Genomic DNA, 23,542 nt, shown 5'->3' on the forward strand with positions numbered 1-23,542 from the left:
CTAACTCTGTGGTCATTAGATTTTCCTTTTTCATTTCTATTTGATGTCTTCCTCACTATCTGGTTAATTCTGGCTTCTGATGCTGTGTGGTGGCTGGTGGCCTGTGGTATAAGGGACAAAGAGAATCCACTGGTGGGACAGTCCCTAGTACCAAAAGATCCTCCCTAGGTTAGGGTGAGAGAAAAGACTTCTCCCAGGATGCTCTCTTCTGCTATGTTAATCTACCCCAGTTCTGCTTCGTCAGTTGGCCCATTGTCCTCCTTGCCCCTTGTTACCTTATATGTTCCATGCCCTAGAAGGCTCTCCACTCCTTGTTCCCCCCACAGGCCCTTGCCCCATCACCACTCCCTCAGAGTTTCCTATTGGCTCCCATTCCCTAGTCCCGCCTGTGTACCGCCCCCGTGCCCTCAGATCATTGGTCCCTTGTGCTCACCCTGCTCCCGTATTTAAACCTGGACCCTCCTGTGTTCTTTCTCTTCGTCCCTGGAGCCCTTCACGCCTGTGGCTGCAATAAACCTCTCCCGTGGAACTGCATATAAAGACCCTTCCTGCCTCTTTGTCATCGACCCATTTTCTGGAGCTATCCATGCGTGTGTGCGTGCATGCTGTGTGTGAGCGTGTGGTGGTCCTGCCGAGCAGCTTCACCTTGGAGATGCTTTTAGGAAGGTTGCAGCACCTCACCATCCAGCACCGCCAAGCCGGAGACCGCAACAATGCTGTGTGCTTTTGAGAGTCCTGGAGACAAGGCCTGGGCATTGAAAGGCTGGTTTGTGCAGAAGTGAGAGAACTGGCTCTGTTGCCTGGTGTCAGTGAGCACTGAAATGACAGTGCCCAATCTGTCGTAGCCCAGAGAACCGAGCATCAGCGCAGTAGGAAAGAAAACGTTTTCACAGAAACCGAGCTGATCTAAAACTGCATGAATGAGGTTTTAGTCATACATTAAATGTGTTCTATCTGAAAACTTCAGAAACAACAGCTTGCAAATCTAGAAGGCAACAGCATGTAGCAAATATGCCACTTATGTTAATTTCCAGGTAAAGGACTATATGTATAATTTATTTAATGTCAACCTTGCAGGCAGCCGGCCACTAGCCATTTAATGCAGAAGGGCTTACTGGACCCTTATTTTTCTACCCACTCTTGCAGCTCTCAGTCAAATTAAGTAGAGGTGGGAGCAGCCACTGTCCCTAAAAAATCACGTGCCTCTAGTATTTGTCACAGCCATTAAAAATCCACACACTGCATCAAACTGCATGCAAACAGGGCACTTATAATCTTCCCAAAACACAATGGGAATGGGTCCTCAGGGACCCCCCATACACAGTTTGAAGTCCAGAGGAGGCTGGCAAAAGAGATGGGAGCAGGGGATTTCATGGAATTGTGCCTGAGTTATGTCAGAAGTAAATTATTTCAAAATGACAGCATGTGCCAGATTTAGATTCGATATTATGAAGAAATTCTTGATTGTGAGAGTGGTGAGACACTGGCACAGATTTCTCAGAGAAGTTGTGGATGCCCCACCCCTGAAGGTGTTCAAGCCCAAGCTGGATGGAGCTTTGAGTAACCTGGTTTAGTGGAAGGTGTCCCTGCCCATGGGAGGGGGGGTTGGAACTGGATGAACTCTAAGGTCCCTTCCAACCCAAACAATTCTATGATTTTATCATTCTGTGATCCACCTGTGCTTCTTGGCTGCCTGTCTTTCAGGTGTGTGCCAAGGGTCAGTGGCTCAAGGTGTTCAGACCCTGAAACCATGGCATTCCTCAGTGGCAGGTGGGATACTTTGCAGAGATATACATTATGGAATTCCATACTTCTTTTCTAAGCCAAATTCTGGTCCCATTATGTTTGCCACTATATTTCTTGTGTTAATAAGTATGCACAACAATTACAGAAACGTTAATTAAGAAGTAGTTCAGATTTTCATTTTGTGTGTTAGGGCTCTGAAATTTTTTTTTTGGTGTTGCTTCAGTTCTTGAATTTGCTGCAGGAGGCAGCTGTTCATGTACGTAACAAATGGAAAACTCTTTGACACATTAATTGACTGGCATGCCAAGTTCAGTGTATGCATAAACTTTGTAATGAGTTATAATTAAAAAAATAATTAACTAAGGAAAGTAACTATGATTTAATCATCAAAGTTTAGACAGGCAAGCTGACCTAGGGGTGAACAGAAGAGTAATTATTTGAGAACTGTGATGTCACCTGTCCACAACCCTCACATGTTCTGTTAAATTAAGCTTTGCCATTACAGACAGGCTGTTGTCTGGTCTCTTCAAGCTCAAATGATCATATCTCAACTCCTTACTAGGAATAACATTGTGGCCTGGCCCAAAGGAGTTAGATAGTCCAGCTAACCTAAGGCACAAAGGTTCAACCAAGCACCTTGACTTCTTTGGAACTATTTTAAAACACTTATTTCCCTTGTGCCATGCCTCTCCTGTTAGCATATTTGGTGTAAATGCACTGAACAGAGATTTGCTCTGGATCCAAGGTGGCGTCTCTGCCTAGTGCTATACTGCAGCATAGAGATGCCCTGCATGGTGGCTGCTTCAGGATCTCTGCAGGGGCATCAATGACTAGCCCAAGATTACTCCTCTATGAGCAAACAGAGCTCATATTCTCATTGATTGTTTATTCTTATATATGCAACTGTGAATGATTTATGCATTTTTCATATGATAAAAATGTTTGTTTTCAGAATATGAATGTGACTGGTCGTCACATTATATTTGCACTACCAGAAAGCAGCAGAACATTGTGGATGATTCACCCCAGGAAGGTCAGATGAGAACCTCTAACCCTTGCTTCTTAAGAGTAAAGTTCGATGATGGACATAAGAGATTTATATCCTCAGTTTATAATGCTTAACATTTTAATATAAAAAGTTGTGACTTTGGACAGGGAATTTATATTTGAAAATAAAGAAGTATTTACTTCAATTTACATAACAGAAATATACCTCTTTCAGCTGGTAGCTCTGGACTGATGTGTAGCAGTGGGTTTATTGTTCTGCACTGAAATACATCCCATCTCAAAAAATGGCAATGCTTTGCTTACCTGCAGCTTTCTCTCCTGCTTACACTTCTCTTTTATTTTACTTAAAGATACATGACTTTGCTCTCAGAAAGTGATAGAAAATAAAACTGGTGACCACCTGATGCAGTCATTTCCCTGCATGGAGAATAAGAGAGAGAGAAAAGCCAGACTGTGTTTGTATGTTCAGCAGAGAGTAGCAGCAAGTATAACCTTTTTGATAAAACCAAGAATATTCATAGGTTGTTACTGTGTTCCTAAACAATTAGGTCTTCTGAGAAGACACTCCCAGCATTTTCTGGGTAAACACAAGCACTGAAGTATAACTGAGAAATTAGAAGGTTGAAATTCATATCCAATGACTTGGTACAGCTTTTGTGCTTGCATAGAATTGTTATTTAGGAGTGTCTACCGTAGATGTCCAGTTCTTTAGAGCAGTTTTTAAAGCCAATTCTTAAACATGTCCAAAACAGAGAAAAAAACTGATTTGAAAATCAGGAGATAAAATTTCTGTTTTCCTTTAATATGACCAGAGGGAATGTAGGAGTTGTGTTTCCACTATCCACTGAGGCAAAAGAGCCACAGTTCTGGCCTGTGTATCAGGGCAATATCCCAAAAATTGCATCTTTAGCAAGAATTCTGTGGATTCAGTCTGTGTCATCTTGTTCTGTAATAAGCTGCTTTCTAGGAAACTGGAAAACTGCATGAATACCAACATGTAGAAAGCTGTCAAACTGGCCATCCAAATTCAAAAACAGGCTCTTAGTGTCTCAAAGAGGTATTTCTCGCTTCTTTCTCACTATTCTTCACCAGTTTCAAGGCTGACTTACATGTGCATAAAGCTTAAATATTCTGTGATTAGTGCCTGCTGGTCTGAAACACTAGCAGTGAGCCTAGAGAAAAATGCCACCTTGAATCATATTATGTGGTGCCATCCTACAGGTACAGCACATTCCAGGGTGGCACTGAACAGCTCAACACACTCCTGTACTAGCTAAATAAGGAAACAGAGATAACCCATATTTTCATACAAAGTGCCAGTAAGAAAGAGACTGGGAAAGAAAAGAAAGTAACTTGGCTCTTTTTCAAGAAATGAGGTCTTTGATTCTCTTTCTCTTTTTATCCTTTTATTTTAAGGTACATACCCCATTCAGTGATTTATTTTTTTCCAGGAGAAAGACTAGTAGACAGGATCAGAGTAAACTGAAGGCAGAAAGATTATCCTCTCATCTATCATGGCAAGAGTCCAGATATGAGTAAACTGCAAGTCCCAATTTGGGCAGTCTACTTGGGTTGGCTGCTGATGCAAGAAATGAAATGGGACTCCTGAGCATAGAAACACCTCTGCTTGAGGTATACCTTTTGATTACCGTGCCAGGGATCTTCTTGCTTATACATATCACTGTTTTTGTGATACCTGGTCACTTGCTCAGTTGCTACAGCCTTCTCTCTAGAGAAGACAAATAGTTTAATTCTTGAGAGGCCTTGTGTCTGGTGTCATACTATTTCGGTGGAAATGTAAAGAGAATGAAAATATATAGCAACATGTCATAGAGTAATAGAACCAAAAATAACAAGGGACAGAAGGTTCAGAGTTAAGAATCAAAGAGATGGACACAGATCAGGAAAATTGAATAAAATCAAGTTTAAGAGCTGAAATAATGGAAGGGAAGACATAGTATCTATTCGGGTGAGGAGCCTTTCCTGTAAAAGAAACTCTTCACTTCCATGGGGTTTCAGTGCTGTTTCTGACCTGCAGAGTTATTTTTCACTCTCCTCCTTGTAATTTGAGTATTTAATTTCCATGTTTCAGGAATCCATGTTTCAGCCAGCTGCTTTCAGATATATTGTTCATCATGTCTTCATCACCTGAGCAGAAAGATTCCTGCTGAAGCAGTGTATCTTCTGGAAATTAAATAAAAAGTCCAAGTTTAGCCATGTCCTTGAGGGAAGAAAATGAAGTTTTTTGGATATAATAGCGTGATGTATTTGAGAAAATACTCAAAGAAGAATATGATTTTTTATCAGCTCATGAAATAACTTGTATTAAGTAGCCTCTTTTTAAACAGAACTGCTTACACAACTCCTCCCCCCCCCCCCCCCCGCCATGTTTTGTTAATTTTAACTTCCAGTGTATTTGTATGTGTTAGGTTTAAAAAAATGTTTAAAGTGCCTTGGCTGAAATTTTGGTTCACATGTGACATCTGGAACAATGAAAAAATGTTAGAAGTGCCATCAAGACATTACCATTGTGAGGTATTTATTTATATTTCTATCTTTTTCTGCTCTATGGGAGTTACCCTCAGTAGTTCACAGCACACAGCAGAATCTTTCTTTGCTGACTAGTTGTCAAAGGAAGGGAGTTTTCATAAGCAGTAAAATAATGAGATACCTTTGGAAAATACGGCCTTTGAATTGTTCCACTTGCCCATAAAATATAAGAATTCATAAAGCATTGCAGTAAAACAATAGAAAATTATTTTAATGCTGTTTTTAATTCCTTCTGCTGTGCTGATTTACTCCTGTGAACAAAGCGACCAGAAAGCTTAATAAGTTTGGGCCATCAATAATCTGTATGCCAGCGAAACCCAGATGCTCATTGGAAGAATTTGCAGAAGATGATAAAATCTATAATTTCCTTTATATTCATTGCAGTTTTGTTTATTGAGCAGAAATGTGTCACTTAATTATTCATTCATTCATTCATTGCAGAATCTAAGGAAGATCCTTTGCCCTGCTTTAAGTAGTAGGTTCAGAGCTCATTTGAAGTGTCTCTACCTAGGCAACCCCCTCCAGTGATTGCTCAGAGTAAGAGGAAAACTATTAAGATTCTTATGAGAAAAAGTTAAGCCTGTTTTTCTACTTTTAAACAAGAATTCTTAATTTGATTGTTTCTTGTATATATTGCTTAACATCAGTGATCAGCAGTTTCACTAGTACTAGGTCAGTGAGTCTTTCCTGCCAATCTATACTGTTGTCTTTAACAAAAATACCTTCAAACACACAGTCTAAAACAACTCTTCTAATCCCTGACACAATACAGATGAACTTCATTACTCTATGTTTAACTGAGATTGGAAATGTTATTAAAAAGCAATGGAAATTATTTTCATCTGACAACTAATATAAACCAGCATAATTTTAACTATTATTTAACTATATATGTAACTATATTTTAACTATATAGTTGATTTATTGTTGATGTCACAGAAAAGTGTATATTTGTACTTACCCACAGATATATGTATGCATCACTCTGATCCAGGACGTGAATTGATGGAGAAATTCAATAAGGTATGTGGAGCTTAGCAGAAGGAAAGGAACTCATCAGAGCCTGCGTGTGATCAGTTACCATCATGCAAATTTTATTTTAGCTGTATGCATGCATTAGATGTCATCAAATGTACATGTAAATATGCCCAACTTGGAAGCCTGATATAGTGTAGAATATAAAAACGTAACACAGACTCAATTGCAGCCTCCTATTTCTGGCAGTAGCAGCCTGATCCTAAAAAACCCTTAGGGCCTCAATGTGACAGAAGCTGGTAGTTTATATTTTAAGTATAGATCTAAAATACTTTATATTTTTGCATTATGAAAATTTACACAAGAAAGTGAGAGATGGAATCAGTGGATGTCTGTATTAAAGGATTATTCAGGTGGAAAACATGAGGGACTCAGCAAGGTGGACAGAGATTTAAACTGGTCACAATGAATTAAGATGGTAAAAATAGAACTGCAGTAGAGCTGCAAAATTTGGATCTGGTCTTAGACTTCAAACATTGCTAAATTCTGAGTAAGTGTGTTCTGCACACCTAAAGTGGCAGCAAAAGCAGACGCAGCTGCCACCATGCAAATGGCACAATGTGGGACTCTGGAACATTCCAGGAGTTGCAGAGCAGTCGTGTAAGATTTTATGAGTTGTCCCCATCATGTTTGGGCAACAGCATCCAAAAGATGGCTAAAAGGTCAATTCCTCCTCAGTGTGTGACAGGTGTAGATTTAGTTAGGTGACTGAGGATGCACTCTAGTGATTGAGTCATTCAAATTATGAAATCAGGGTGAGGACAGAAATCTACTTCAGCTGATGCAGAAATATGTCTGTAAACAGATACAGACATATATATGGATATTGACATCTATGATGGTTGAAGTTTTCCGCATGGATTCTGTTGCACACCTCTTGCTTGAACCTTATTTTAGAAATTATCATAATTACATGTCTTTGCATTAGCAGTGTGGAAATTATCCTGCTTACTTATTTCAAAACATAGGACTTCATGTGGTGTAATATATGCTCTGAGCACATTCCAGTGAATTGTTGGGTCCTAATGGGAGCGACCTGAGAAATTTTCATCTTCAGGCACTAACTGTAATGGCTTGGCAGCCTAAGCTTTGAAGATATCTATAGTTAATGCCATATCCAACTGCTGTTTTTATTCTTTCAAGACATAATGAGTCCCACGTAGTGTATGAAGGTCTTCTCCACCTTGGCATGAGCACCATCTGCTACAGCTGTACTCAGTTTATAAGTAGTTCTGTAGGTTGCTTAAATGCATTTTTATATACTTCAATGTCACAGTTTAAAGGTAAAACCTCTAGTTATTTAGCTCTGAAAGTAATATTTCCAGGTTAGAAAATGCAGTTGAATGAATTTATGTAGTAGAAAGTCTGTATACAAAGAACAGCAACTCCAATCAAGCACAGACATTATGGCAATCAGCCCTGATTACATGCCTCCTCCACCATGGGATTTATGTGGATGTGAGAGCTGTCCTTCTCTTAGATTGTGTCTTCATGCTCGTTTAAGCACAGCAGCTCACATTAACTAAAGGGGGTTAACATGAGCCAGCTTTCTTTTGAAGGGCAATTTGCTTTGGGAAGTTGCATGGTTATCTCCATGCTGTCGTTCTCAGCTGGGCCAGGCTCAGCCTTTAAAGCCTTTTTCCACGCAAGCTGAGCAGTGCAGCTGCCCCTCAGCACATTCCTCTCATTAGCTGCAGCGTGGGAGCTTTCCTCAGCTTCCCTGCTGCATGGAAAGTTTGGTTACAGGACTTCTTCTCCCCTGGGGACTCGTTGTGCCTTCACATTTTCTGAAAGCATCCATTCCCCAGTGAAGCTGTCTAGGCACTGCAGCAGGTCTGTACTTCCGTTTGTTCCCTGTGTTCTGAAATACATCAGGAAGAGTAGAGAGCTGACCAACATGGGTGGAGAAATATCCTTTGCAGTGTTGCTTGGGCCACAGATCTGTACAATGATTTGATTCATGGAAGAAGACCATGATACATCATCGTCTCATGTCTATTTATGACTATCATTCTCTGGCATGTCCTTTGCCCAGGATTTGTAAAAGATGCTTTAATGGTTTTTCACAGAGTAAAGACCATGATCTGAATATTATTTGCTGTAGTAATTGCGTCTTTTCAAAAGAAGAGTCTTTGAAGACTCCCTTTTTTTTGCCTGTCCTTTTCTTTCTGTGGTTATCATTTTAGCTACATTTGTTAATATGAATTTTTTTTGACTTGCATCAAGGATAGTCCCACACATTTCTTTCAGAAAACCTTTCAAGATGTTCCATATCTGCATCACTCATTCTTTTCTAGCAGATAAAGCTGGTGAAAAAATCACAGTGTAGACAATGTTTATGTGGCATACAAAACATTAATGATTGACTTTTTAATACCAACTAAGAGCACTGAAAGCCAACCAATCTGATGATGAAGAATCTCTACATGTGGAGATCTCTATCTACATGTGGAGAAAGAAGAAAAATGCATAAATTATAAAATTAAAAGCAAGAAATGAATATGGTACTGTGTACAAATATATAAGAATTTAATTGTCATTTCCCCTGAACAAATAATATGGAACAAATAACTATTTTAATATAACCTTTTTAATTTTACAAGTTGGTTATGAGTTGCTTAAAAATATAATTCTTATCCTGTATTTTTCACAAAATATTTTGGTGAATAATTCTATGCAATTTCTTTATAAATAGGTGAAAATAAGTGTTTGATATTATTTCCATTTTGCTTTCCTCTTCTACTCTTTAGGCAGGAGTAGTACTTCCATCATGATGAACTGACTTAGCTTTAATGATTCCAGTTTTCAGTTTCAAAAATTTCCAGATGCCCAAAAAAAGCAATATGTATCTTGCACTGGTGACCTACTTTGAACTCTAAAATGTAGCTCCAGTTGCCATGCAGCCACCTCTTGAACTCAGTGGGGAGAGGTAAGCACCTACCAAGGGCGATTCTAGAGATCCTGAGGGAAGTGGGATGAGCCCATGTTAAGGGCTCTTCACTTTTTGGCGAATACAGAGAGGAGTAGACAGCTAGATTTTACACAGTCCCATTTAGATGGGAAGATCCTTTCATGCTGTATGCAATGAGTTGATTGTGTGTAATTTCCACAATGCAGAGAGCTTTCATTGCAGATCTGTTAACACAGAGTGTCAAGGGAGCACTGAGGTGTATCTATCACACCTACAGGAGACAAGTGTGGCCTTGGCTTCTGGTCTGGAAAGCTCTAAGCACTGGGTTATGAAGATGGAAGGAACCAGACACAGATACTGGGGCAGTTTTTAGGCCACTATGTAGGCACTATGTGCAGTGCTTGCACAGTAGCTGGGGTGTCCCACAATCAGAGCATGTAAGGCTAAGCCAGTATTTGACTCAATGTTAAGTTTTTCCATAAGTACTGAATACTTATATGCTTAGACCTGAAAACTGTTCAGCAGGAGTGCTACATGGTGCATTTACTCCTGGATTTTTGAAGACCAAAGAAATTCTGAGAGAAAGTTAAAACTTTTCTAACAGGAGTTGACAGATAGGACTGTGCTATAACTTTCTTGCAATGCTTTCAGTTTTCCAAGCTGCCAAGGAGGCTTTCTCAGTTTGAATCTGTCTGATCCTGCTGGTCATACTTATATCCACTTTGAATTTCTAAAGCAAATTTCCTGAGAAACTTTTAGGAAAAAATGAAGTTCCACATTAACCCATGTATTCTAACCTACAGGTCACAAAGTCTTTCAAATGTATTACCTATAGTGGGAATTCTGTTCGAAAATAGATCCTTAGCAATAGTCTTAACTCTTTCTCTGCTTCCAAATGCAGATGAGTGACCTCAGAAAAAAGAACTGCAGAAACATTTACTTGGTAGCTAAACAAGTCTTTGTGTACATTATGAAACACTTGTAGTTATCCATCATTTTTCATCATTATCCAATGCTATTTGTCCTAGGGCTTGACTGGGAGCAGACACGCAAAAAAAATATTTTTGCAAAAGTTACAGCCTATTATGAGTAAAAAACCCCACCAGAAATGTTTGTCTTAATTATATTTACTTCAGTAATTACTCTGCTCTGAGATCTTATTTGAGCTTTCAAGTCTCTTTAGCTTTATTCATCATGAGTCTGACCTTTCCTTGGGGTTCTCTGCACCCTTTGGAATTGACATACCCTTTTCTCCAGGTGTCACAAATGTGACATTGCTCTTCAGACTTTGCACATGCTCTTTTATCTTTATTATTTGCATGCAGCCCTTGTGCTCATTTCCTTCCTTCTTCTGTCCCGTTTCAGCACCCTCACTAGCCCTGAGCATCTCAGGATCTCTATTGTGAACAGTTGTAGGGTTGGCAAAGTTATTTTCAATTCATAAACTCTCATCATAATCCATAATAAGATTCATTATTAAATGTCACCCTGACCCACATAATTTCCTATAAAAATCATATAGGAACTGCTTATCAAACATATCATTTAAGAAAAAATCATGGAACATAGCATTTGAAAATATGTGGTCATAGAGCAGAGCTAAGAGAGGGGAACTCATGGTGGGAAAGCTCATTGCTAGGGATTAAACTTGTGTCAGCAGTAGATACCAGTACTGTAATTACATATGATATTAATAAAACCATTAAGTACTTTAAGTCACAGATACCTTTCAAGAAATGGCTAGTAAACTAAAAAGTAGACCAAGGATCATCTCATATTATTGTCAGTGGCTTTTTCCACAGCCAGTTTCTCGAGTGTCTCAGGAAGAGAGAGAGAAACAGTCTGGAACACTCTCCTAGGCACTTGAGGCATTGGTTGCCTGCTAAGGATAAGACAGGAAAAATCCAGTCCTATGAGAAATGGGAACTTGTCCCAGTGCACAGCTAGCAACTAAGCATGTAGTGTTAACTTGGTTATCTATCCCTGGATCAAATTTGATTATCTACCCCTGGATCTATATGTGTTTATTTGGAACTGAAATGAAGAGGATCAACATTTAAGCAGAACAGACTATTTGCATCTCCACCTTCAAACCCATAGTAGCTGCCCCACCCCTCTGGAGAAAGCAAACTCACTTGACAGTGGAGTGCACTCTCAAGAATACTGGAATCCTGTCAGGGAAATCCTGGTACAAGCAAGGAGCAATCATTTCTAGTGTTTTGACTTCCTCTGATGCAGATAGGATTTCCAATTCATAACAATGTGTACAGCTGACAGACAAGCATTTCCTCAGCAGCTAAGCATGAGGGACAGGAGAAAAAACTCTCCTGTTTCAAGAACTCTGCAGTATTTCACCTATGAAAATATGCAGCAATTGATTAATGATGTCACCTACTTGTGCATCTTTGATTTACATACAAAATTCTATGCCTTTTGGAACAGGTCCATGTTCTTCTGCTGAGAACCCCAAAGCTGGATGCAAGCACTCCAGGTGGGGTCTCACCAGAGCAGAGCAGAGCAGAGCAGAGCAGAGGGGCAGAATCCCCCCCTTTCCCTGCTGCCCACACTGCTTTGGATGCAGCTCAGGATACAGCTGGCTTCCTGGGCTGCAGTACACATGGCTGGTTCATGTCCAGCCTCTCACCTACCACCACCCCTGAGTCCTTCTCCCCACAGGTGCTCTTGATCCATTTTCCTGATGCCCTTTTCAACCTAGAAATGAAACAACACACACTTTTGAGATAATTATAGTATAGGAGGTAATATAAAAGTGGATCTTTATTGAAGGCCTCCAGGTGCAGTTACAGAAAATGTCCACAAAAACCCCAATCCCCACAGGGGTGCATACAGTTTTATAAATTTGGTAAATTAGCATAATTGACAAAAAAACACCAATTAGGAGCACAAGTGGTGATGCAATTCCCCCCCAGGTCACGCCCCTTCTCTGGAGCCCCCCCCTTGGTACTAGCTGTACTTTGTTGATGAAAATGTGTCTCAATGAGCTGTTTTCAACCTTAGTAGCCAGGGACAACCAAGAAAGGATAGGGGCCCAGGATAGGATAGGTTTTGTCTTTCTGCCTAGGGAAAGGGCATGGAAAACTACTAGGAAAACTAGCCACTAATACATTAGGCTACAAATATATGTGTAAAGAATACAGAGAATATATAAAAGAAAAAAAGTAAAAAACAAAACTGCATCACTCCATTCAGCCTGTACTTGTGCTTGGAATTGCCTCAACCCAGGTGCACAACCTTCACTTGGCCTTGCTGAATTTCCTGAGGTTCGCACAGCTCCACCTCTCAGTTGTTAGGTGTACAAGTTTCTATTAGATGCAACTGCTCGACCTTAAGATGACACACCCACATCCCCAGCAGACACACATAACTAATTTCTAATTTCTAATAAATTCTGTAGGGTTTCCCACTGGGACTGGGAGAAAACAGCCCATAAATTACTTACAAAAGAGATGAAAGCAAATTATAATTCAACCATTTTTGTATAGAACATATTGGTTTACATAGGAATAGTTGGTTTGTGGCTGTCTAAAACTAATTATCTCATTCCATTCTCAATGACTTATTTATTAATGGTGCTGATTTTGCTCATACACAGTTTGGAATACACAAAACAGTTTTATATATAAAATTGATAAATACATTTAATTTATTGATTTGCAAATGAAAAATTTATTTGATCTAAAAATTTTATTGGTTCTTAAGAATGAAATATTGATTTTTGTGAGTAATATAATATGCAGATGTGCACTTAAGTAGAGGCAGCAGAACTGCTTATACTGCTTGGTGGAAGTCTAACAGGCTTTTCAATCTTATCTTTATTTTGAGGGCTTCATAGCTAGGTCATAAAAAATGAGTTTGGGCTGCATCTTCTTTTAAGACAGTTGTGTATCTACTGCTTGACATCTCAGCTAAGAGTGCTTTTAAACACATTCACAAAACAGACTGGTTGCTGTTAAGCTGTACATGTTTAAAGTAAATACCCATTAATGTAACTGCAGATTTATTTCTGTCTATAATTTCTGCAATTGCAGGTTGGCACCTTCTGTATGTTCTGTTAAAGAAAATAATGTGTTCATTGAAGAATAATAAAAAGTATGTTAATATTACCACATGCTTTATAGACAAGCAACATGTTGACTTATGGCTCATCCTGATGGTCCTGAAGACAGTGAGAGTGTTTTCATAACCTGAAATGTTAATGAGTTAATTCCCCTTAGCCCTGGGGCAGAGAAGCATTCAAGCACATCCCAACAGTATGCCCCAGTCTCAACACAGCAGCAGTGCGGCTCACTGACTTGCAGATTCCTGTTGTTCCCACACACATTGTGTCTAGTGTTTAGAAAGAGAAAGGTAATGAGCTGCATTCACAGTGATTCTTTATATTTCTGTATAAAATACATATTAAGATGCTTACTTTGCATAATAAGGTTATACACTTCCCACCAGGGTGTATGAAGAATTTTGCTGCCATTATAGTTAGCTTTACCAAGAACAGGAAGGTGTGGACAACTTCATTTATTCACATATTATAACACAGTCAAAGCAAGGTGAGTGAATTGTTTTTGGGGTTTTTTTTCCCCTGCTTGTACCAAGATTTGTTCAGCAACAAACAGGTAGGATCTGATCTCAGCTGGAAGCCTACTAGAGTTAACAGTAATGTCATAGATAATAATTTGCAGGGGATTTCCTTCAGACACACATACCTTTTATATGTTTGTCTAATTCTGAGTTTTGTTTTTATTATGAAACAACTAGAAGAAGAAACACGATTGAATGGAATTATATACACTATGTCAATTATGTCTCTGTGGATTTGCTGTGGTTTCAAGGTTTTATAGAATGCCTGAGTCATGACATGTCACTGCATGGTCGATTAATTTGGTTCCAGAGATTGGCCAAGGTATTTCCAGCTATGCAGATAGGCTGGACAGAAAAGAACCTCTGTCACATCACACCTCAAAAGACAGTTTTATCTACTGGATAAAAAACCCACTTGTTTTTACCTTGCTTCAGTCTTTGTGCTCACCTGGAGACGTGACACTTATGAAACTATCCACTGATGGGTATAAGTACAGCAGCAGTTCTGGGGCCACTGAAGCTGAGTACCTATATGACCAAATCCAAAGCCTTGTGCCAGAAAACAATATAAATGAAACGTAGATGGAAAAGGATGCAATAAAAAAAACTGGAAAAATACCAGGTAATAGGGAAAATGTGGGATAAAGTGGTAATTATCATGAGTATTTGAAGTTTTAAAGAATAATTAAAGAGTGGATAAATGACACATTTGTAGATCCTACTGTTAGATTCTTTACCAAAGGACTTGCTATACAATTATTTGGGGAACCTGACAGGTGAGTTATATGTGTAATTCTAAATAAATTGCTTAGTGCTTAAAAATACCCAGGAGGATGCTGATTCTTTAAAAGTACTTGGAAAAACCACATAGATAGAATAATTTTTGTAAGGAATATTTATTTTCAGTTCCATTTAAACAACCCACTTTTGTAACACATACTAAAATCTTTAGGAAACATTCTAAGAAATTTCAGGATTATAACCACAGGAATGAATTAAACGTATTTCAGTTCTGCAGATTAAAATACAGAATATGTTTGCATCATTCTGCATTTTATTAGGTTGCTGCCTTTTGGTATGCTTTACATTAAAAATACATGACTGACACTCTTTATACCAGTAAGCCTTTTTATTGAAAAAAAATATTATTGCATTAAACTACATTCCCAGGGATTCCTTGAATAAGCTAAAAAAAAAGTCGCTTTGCATGTACAATAGTGCAATTCACTTAGCTACTGTATAATATAAAACACTTTATACAGAGAATACAAAACAAAATTACTAGTTTACATATTATATTAGCCAGAGTATTATCCAGTTTTAAATATAAAGTTGACACTTTTAAAATCAATCTGATCAAATGGCATTTTTATGCAAATTTGCACAGCATATATACATATTGAATGTATTTCAGAAGTGCATCAGATGCAAAGAAAAAGCCCCAAACAGCAACAAAAAAATGTATCATGGTGTGACTCAGGAAATTTTTTTATTGGAATTTTAATGTGTGGGTGATCTGTTTCCTTGGAGTATGTATCAAGAATATACAATCAAGGTAAAATAGATTATTAACTTGGTGTTTGTATATCACTGCCATAAGGATACCGTAACTCTTGAAAAAATCTGTTTAAATAAAATCAAAATTGTAGCATGGCTCCATACATCAGGCTCAATAAAGCTTTTAATAATTATAATAATACATATTTAAAGTATATTACTGATGAAAAACAAATATGGCAGCAATTAGAGAAAATGTATAATTTCAGCTGTGCCAATAGCTTTATTACATTTCTCCGAGAAAATCCCTTCTGTGCGCTAAGAACGGTATTGGACATCGCCTTTGGTAATCAATGATTCATGTTTTTCTCTTGTGCTGTTTCTGTTCTTAATCTCTCTTTTTCTCCCACTTAAAATATCTCAAAATCCTAATTTCCATTTTTCCAAGAATTAAATTTAATCTTCATTGCCAATTTATTAGTCTTACGATGTCGGTATGTACAATGATGCATGGAAATCCTATGATTTCATTTCTTCTAGGATCCCGTTGTGTGGCGCATACATTAAGGGAAACAAATACATCTATTTCCATAAATGATCTATGTAGTAGGATATGGTTATGTTTGATTTGGTCAGGTTTCTTGCCACAGAAATTTCTACAGTATTAACATTGTCTGTAGGAAGTGTGGATACAAAATACGTGTACGCACATTAAAGATGAGATTAGCCCATCATTCCTTCGGTTCCATATTTTTCTTTTGGTGTTACCTGCTTAGGATACAAATGAACTCTTATACTTGTTGAGAACAGCTGGGTTTACTTCAATTGAGATGAAACTGGGCCCATAAATTTAAAAGCCTGTGGGGCTGGAAACGCACCTTTTACGCTGGTATTATCCCTGAACTGCTGGTGATGGCCACGCAGCCCAGTCAGCCCCTTCTAGGGCACAGCATGACCTGCTACTTTAGATGTCCAATTCAGAATGTTTCTACAAAGTTATGATTAATGTTTCCAAGTGGTCCACTGAGTGAGTGATCTCCATCCAAGCAACTAATAATTTTTAGAGGTGTTAAGTCACAGTCAGTGAAATATGTTTGATTCTCAGAAAATAAAGTATTGGAAATACAGAAACTATATGTAAGTTCAGATCTTCTTTTGGGAAAAATTTCAGCCAAAATTGAAAGGAAGAATTGTTAAACTGTGGAAATATTTAGTTTTACATCTTTCCCAAATAAAATTTTTGATTTCCTTTTTTCTGAAGCCATAATTTCAATTAAAGAATTTATCTACAACTTAAACGAGAAAAATAAATATAATTTATGTGCTACTTACATACAGATAAGTAACATCAAAATGGCATGAATCCATTTTGTTAAAATGGATTGAAAAAGTTAAGGTGGGAATCAAACCAAAAGATATTTGAGGGTGCTGGTGTCACCAACCTTTTTCAACACCAAAATGTTTTGCTTCAGCATAGTCTCCGTAATTTTTTTTTTCTGATGGTTTTTATTCAATAGCTAAAACATCATGTATTCAAAGCTACTTTGAAACACAAACTTTGAAAATACAAAACTAGCAGTCGCAACTTGTAAAGAGATTGGGAAAGTTTGGCATATTACCAGTTTATGCTGAAGAAGCTCCAGAAAGACAGAAATTAAAACAATTCCATTTTACTGCAATGGATCAATGTATTTTGATTAAAACTAAGAAAATTGGTTCTGTTGTATTTTAAAGACACAAATTACTTGCAATTATGTTTTTCAGCTTCTTCAGGTAGCTGAATATATTGGAATAAAGTTCCTCCAAAAGTTTTTTAATGTGTTTTATATTGATTCTGAAAGATAAATTTTGTGCACTACATCATTGCTAATGAATTGAAGTTATTTCAAGTGTTTTTAATCCGAACAAACAGGTACTGTCTGTTGGATACTTCATGGTCCAATTTTACTGGGAAGCATGCCTGCAGTTTAACCATAATTATGAACTTTATTTCATGCTAAATATCCTGTGTTCAGTTAGAAACGTTATAAAAATAGGCAAACTATGCCATTCGAAGAGATGCTGAAGCCTTCATGTATTTCCAGATACACAGTTATTACGAACAATTTCAACCACGCATTACTCTGAAGGTTGGATACATGCATTCAAACATTGTAGATTCAGAATTTCAATTTGCTTGTTGAGAGTTTGAGAAGCCATGCGAGAATCCTGACATATTTGCTTAGATTTAATATACTTTTAAATTCTCAGTACTTGGACAAGTTTTTCTCTGAGTAGAGCCAGTTTTTGAAGAGTTGATCAGAATTTTGCTTCTGCATTTTTATGAATATCAGCATGATTTTATAGGACCAGCCAATTGTTTCTGTTTGTGAAAGGGATGAAAAATATTTACACATTTTTTGGGACAGACTCTTCCACACATCAGAGCTCTGTTTGGTAGGAAAAAGTGTTGCAGTTTTGGCCAAGGACCTCTGAGGTTCAGAGCCAGCACTAGCTGCTCGGCAATTCTGGGCTGCTGTGGCTCACCCTGATATACCCTATGATCCAGCCATACACAGGCAATGCCAAAGAACTCAGCTTCTTGGTGAGCCTTCTTGGATGCTTGGCTCAGAGAGAAAAGTAGCAGCCTGCTTGTGCCAGCACAGAGCTCCCTATGCTAAGGGAATATTTTGTTCTGTACCCGTGGCCTGACTGCAGTCCCTTTACACTGTCCAAGCAACATATGCAGGGATGAAATCACTAAAGTATCTTCAAGATGTTGTGATCCTCTTCTTCTAGTGTTAACTCATCACCCCTCCCTCTGAGCCTCCCTAGTTTACTTTGGTCAGGAGACAGCCCCAGGGTCTGGTGGTCCCAGATACCTTATTTTCTGCTCAGTCTAAAATACCTTAACCAAACCAGGCACCCTATCATATACACATTCAGAAAACCAAACCTTTGAGATGTGCCAAGATTGCTCAACTTTAAATTGTGCTACTTTAAATCCCTCATCAGTGCTGATACTGATCCCATTTTGTCTGGGTGCTGTGGTCCCATTCCTACTGACCATCATAGACTTCTGGCTATGAAGTGTCAGAATGACACTGGCCACCCATCCTTCTTGTGATAGTATCACAAAACGCTTTAAAGCAGCTCTTCCTCAGTAATACAAGAATAAAATCAACATTCATATGCTGTCAGCCAGATTGTGGACTTTAAAATATTTGCTGTTGTGCTCTCAGCAAAACAGTAGATTTCCTCTCCGACATGATTGGATGCTGAATGCTTTATTTTCTTTAAATTTTGGGTTGGAGCCATGGTGAAATCATTTGGGCTAGTTTAAGTAGCTGGAAACACTGAAAACTTCTTTTGTTGCAGGTAACTGTTGGGTCTGGATGGAACAAGAATAGTGATGGGGCTCTTGTCCTTGGAATAAGGGATGAACTAAGTGATTTGGGTGTATAGCAGAAGGTGTGGCTGTGTTCAGGTGTGGTGCAAATAATGCTGGGATATATGCAGTGTGCGGCAGTGCAGGGAAGGTCAGTGGAGAAGGGTGGAGGGGAGTGGCAGAAACCAAGTGCAATGGGTGTCCTGTCAGCAAAGCAGGGTAGGTGGGAATAAGGGCTGGTGCTAACGGGGAAAGTGATATGGGGGCAAAATGTGCCTGCGAGAGGGGGTGGAGGGGTGCCAGGGAGAGATGGCTGCCATGGGGGTGCACAGAGGCCGAGACAGCAAAGCGTTGCAGCAGCGTGTGGTGGATGGTGGTGACAGTAGCCTGCTGCTGAACAGGGAGGGCAGGAACTGCTGGTGTTGCAGAGAAGGCAGCTGGTCCTGGGGCAGGCAAAACTTTCAGATGTTTTGCCAGAAGTTGTTTCTGCATGTGCTGCTGGGCTTGCAGCTGCAGCAACCTGTATTTGTCTACTTCTTCTGGTGTGAATGTGATAGGCTGCTGTGTTAAAGGAGGGGAGGTGGATTTACTGTACACTTCTAGGTCATTTAATGTGTTACCATACTTCTGCATAGCATTGTCACAAAGAGAGTCTGAACTGCCTTCTGCCCGGTTCAAGTCCATGTTTACATCATGTAGTTCTTCTTTGGTCTCTGTTGAATTAGCAACAGCAGAATATCTATTAGAGGGAAAAGCACCAGGGAAATCATTTGGTACTGGATCACAGCTTTGTATAAAGGGCTGCACTTCACTAATGAAGAGATTGGATTGTTCCTTTATTGCTGTGTTCCTTTTTATGCTTGGGCTCTGATAGCCTGTTTCAATTTGAATTATGTCTTTAAGAGCACAATGATCATAGTCAGTTCCAGGTGAAAGAGTAACATTAGTTATGTCTGATGCTTCAGAGCTGTTTTTCTTCACACTGTTTTCCAACAAACTGATTTCATTATGTCCCATATCATTTTTACCCATGCTTAGCACTTTCTCTGGCAAAGGTAACATTGCAATGTCATCTACTGATGATGAAAACTGAAGAGCAAAGTGACTTTGTGAGTCATCCTTTAATTCTACCCCACTAATGTTTGAAAATTTCTCTGAATCATGCATTTGTTCCTGGGTTTTCTTAGACTGCACTCTTTCTAAAAGTAACTTGGCTGTCATTGACTTTCTTTTTCCACATATGTCTTTTGCCAGGTTTTTGGAAGAGCAGGTGGCAAAGTTTTTGGACTGACTATTCACATTCAGGGAGTTGTAATGTGCAGTTTCAGCTTTTCCTGGTTCAGCATTACAACCTCTCTCAGCATCCTCCTTTGTTTTGTTGTCACAGTAGTCAGTCTCTTTTGAGAAGGATCCTGAACTGCTGCCTCTTGATATTCTGCTGCTAGATGATCTTTCACTGCTTCTTGAATCACTGGTGGAACCACTTTTGGATTTGTGGTAGCTGCTACTCCTACTATGTGCTTTGCCAAAATGCTGATGTCTACTTCTGCTGTGTTTAGATCTGTCTCTGATTCGTAAAACTTTATGTCTTGAACATCTTTGATATTTAATTGTGCCCCTCTGAGTACAGTTTCTAGTTCTGTGAATTCTACTATGACAAAGATAATCCTCGTCTGTGTCATCTGAAGTGAAAATACACTTGTGCTTTCTGTGTTTACATTTGTGCCTTTCATCTGTCTTGCTTTTTCTTTTACAACAACAAAGCAAATGATTTCTGCCGTGATTGTTTGATGTGGGACTTGCGTAGCTCATGTAGCTACTCGTACTGCTAACTGAAGTGTCAGAATAGCTGGAATGTCTGCCACAGGAGGACTTTTGAGGAGATGGGAATCTCCAGCATCTCGTGTAACTTCCACATCCTTCATTATCTGAATACCTGCTGTTTGAACTGGATTTACAACTACAGAAACTTCCACTAGAGTATTTTCCACTGTCACTTATGTCACTGCTGCAGCTGACCACATCTTGAAGGGATCTGCAGTCATTTTGGTTTTCAGATTTTTCTTCAGGATCAATTAAATGACATTTTGCAGATTTAGATTTTTTAATCCTAGACATAAAAGCAGAAAAGGAAATGCTTTCGTTTCTAATGTTCTGAGTTTTTCTTTCACAGCTATGGAAATGATGCTTTAAAGGTCTTCTCAGTGTTGTTGTATAAAGACTTTTTTCTGTCACGTAATCCTTTTGTGAGACATCAAAGTAAGCAGGCACTTTGGGTATATTTTCATGCAAATAATCTGCAATGCATTTTTGACCATTTTCATTAATTTCTTTCCCTATGTCTGACCCAGCTTTTTGCTTGGACTTTCTTGGGTTTAGGGAGCCTTTCATCTTCTTTGGTTTCAACAACTGATTATCTTGTTCATTTGACATTTGCTTGTGTTTTATTAAACCTGAGGGTTCATTTTCATCCACAGTCTTATTTTTAGAGAGCACTTTACAGCTTTCTTTGTTTGTTTCATGCTGTTTACCATCTCTGTGATTTAAGGAGAGTCTGAAGTCAAAATACAATGGATTACAGCCATATGAAATACAGGGCTCAGTTTTTGTAAACAAAAGTAATTCTGTGGGCCACTGCAGAGCAGTGGTGCCATCTTTGCTCACTACATGGAGGAAAGGCAACCCCTGGGGCTTAACTTCTTTGACCATGGTCTCCTTCAGAAGTGTTTCCATATTTCCATCTGTGGTTTCTGAAGTCTCCAAAGATCTTTCTCTTTTTATCACTCCAGGATCGTCATTAATGTTGCTTAAACAGGTCAGCTCAGGTGCTGGCTGTTGTGGGAGCTCAGATAACTGGTCAGGCAGGTGGGCATTGCTGTGCTTGTAGGTGTTCAGCTGTGTACAAAAATTGCTGGTTTGGCATGAAGATGAAATGGGAGTTTCTAAGAATTGTTCAGATTCATTCAGTTTGTTCTCTTTCTCTGTTTCTCTCAGTGAAGCAGAAAAATTCAAATTTGAAAGCTGTATTTTGACTTTAGAATACAAAGGATTAGCTCTGAATTTTTCTTCTGATTCCCTATCACTACTTTTATCATTTTCCTTTAGCATTTTAGGTTTTGCAGCTACATGACTTGATGCACTGTTATCCAAATCCATTTGGTCTTGTGTAATAGGTGACTCTTTATCCAAACTTGCTTTCAGGTGTTCCTCCAAAAGCGTGGCAGAATGACAGCCCTCAATAGCTTGCTTTTTTTTATGGTTGGGGGGTTCACTACAATCATTTCCTTCTTCAGAGTTCTCACTGAAGACTGACGCTGAGGACTCAAGCTTCAAAGGGACTTTTTTAGAGAATGAAAAAGACACCCCTGCCCTTTGAGAGGTACTGGTGCTATCTGGGAACATTTGTGAGACGTGATTTCCAAGTGCATGGTGTCTTTCAGTAGGGGGATGGTGCCTGCTTATAATAAGTTGTTTTTTCTCTAGTATGCTTTTGGAGAAACCTTGGCCTTCACTTGTGATGGTTCTTTGAGAACTTGCTGTGAACTTGCTGCCCTTGTACAGGAAAATGCCATCTGGTGATTGCTGCTTTTCCAGGACTAATCGGGGGGCTTTAAGCAATGGTCCACTCCCAGTGATGCTTTAGGGTAAAAAAATAAATAAAAAAGAAATCTGTATTAAGTAACCAAGTTATGACAGAGCATGCATTTGACAATGTCTGTCCGGTGAAGGAGGGTATCACTCAAGTTTTTACAAGGGAAAGCTAAGTTTCAACAGGGTAAATGAGCAGTTTATCATCAGTTTGGGCTTCTTTGTGGGCAAGACAGTCTTTACACATAGAAAATTACATGTTTAATGTCAGCACATGCTCTTTTTCAGAGTTGTGCCCATGTACAAGCAGAAAAAATATTGGTTTTACTCCAAATTTATATTTAGGGGAATTTAATCAGTGGTAAGTCTTGGTTTTCTGAAAAGCCACTGCATAGGAAATTGTGCCATGTTCAAAAAGAGATGCTTCCACTTGGAGTATCTGCAAAATCAAACTCTGGAAGAGAAAGAGAAACATTCTGCTTGATTAGGGGGGAATGTGTTTGTTTGAATTTTTTGAGTAGATTCTTATTTTATCTTTAAATTATTCCACAATAAATGACTTTTCAAAATATTCAGAGATATTCATACTAAAGCTGTCAGCAAACACTGGAGGGGAAAAAATCACAACTTCACTGATCTCATTATCAACCATGATTTGACTTACTTTGCCACATTTTCTCTTTCTTTATTTTACTTTCAATCATTACATTATTCCTCTTTTCAAAATATCTCAGATTCTAAATATGATTTAGTTTTCTTATAATTAAAAAAAATGTTTACCTATTCTAGGGCCTTAAAAAAAAGGCAAACCACTGATTTCTTGAAACAGATGATTAACTGAGACTGACATGACTGTTGCCATTTTCCATTAGAGACATGACATGTATAGCCACCATAAAAGTGTTTTTCCAAGATATATTTTAAATACACATTTCATTAGACTAATTATCTACATTTTCTAGCAATGCAGTATTACAGTACACTATCAGGAAAAAAAATTGGAATCAGATTAAATAAAGATTTTGATAAAAAAATTTTAAAATATTTTAATTAAATGTAAATAAATTAAAACTGCTAGATCTGCATATAAGCTATCTATAATTGGCAATCATGTTTTATAAATGCTATAAAAATATATTGATCTTCAGCAATGGGAAAGACAGAAAGACTCCCTGGAGTAGGGTCAACTCATACTATGAGAATATGTGCACATTTCAGAGAATATCTTTGCATTTCCCAGAAAT

At 38.5% G+C, this 23,542-nt stretch overlaps 1 protein-coding gene across 4 annotated transcripts in view; it reads right to left on the reverse strand.

The window, feature by feature from the left end:
* Positions 1-2,399: 2,399 nt before the first annotated feature.
* The window catches only part of ZNF804B (zinc finger protein 804B), a 247,183-nt gene continuing 226,040 nt past the window's right edge, over positions 2,400-23,542 (reverse strand). For 3 of the 4 annotated variants that reach the window (XM_032112914.1, XM_032112900.1, XM_032112922.1), the window contains exon 4: positions 14,724-22,347. In XM_032112914.1, coding sequence (XP_031968805.1) covers positions 18,657-22,347 — 3,691 coding nt within the window. In that variant the 3' untranslated portion in view covers positions 14,724-18,656. Of the gene's footprint in view, positions 2,412-14,723; positions 22,348-23,542 lie in introns of those variants that run through there. The other variant, XR_004240899.1, reaches the window with a different exon arrangement.

The sequence above is a fragment of the Corvus moneduloides genome, chromosome 1 (assembly GCF_009650955.1).
Source record: "Corvus moneduloides isolate bCorMon1 chromosome 1, bCorMon1.pri, whole genome shotgun sequence".
In the NCBI taxonomy this organism is placed as follows: Eukaryota; Metazoa; Chordata; class Aves; order Passeriformes; family Corvidae; genus Corvus; species Corvus moneduloides.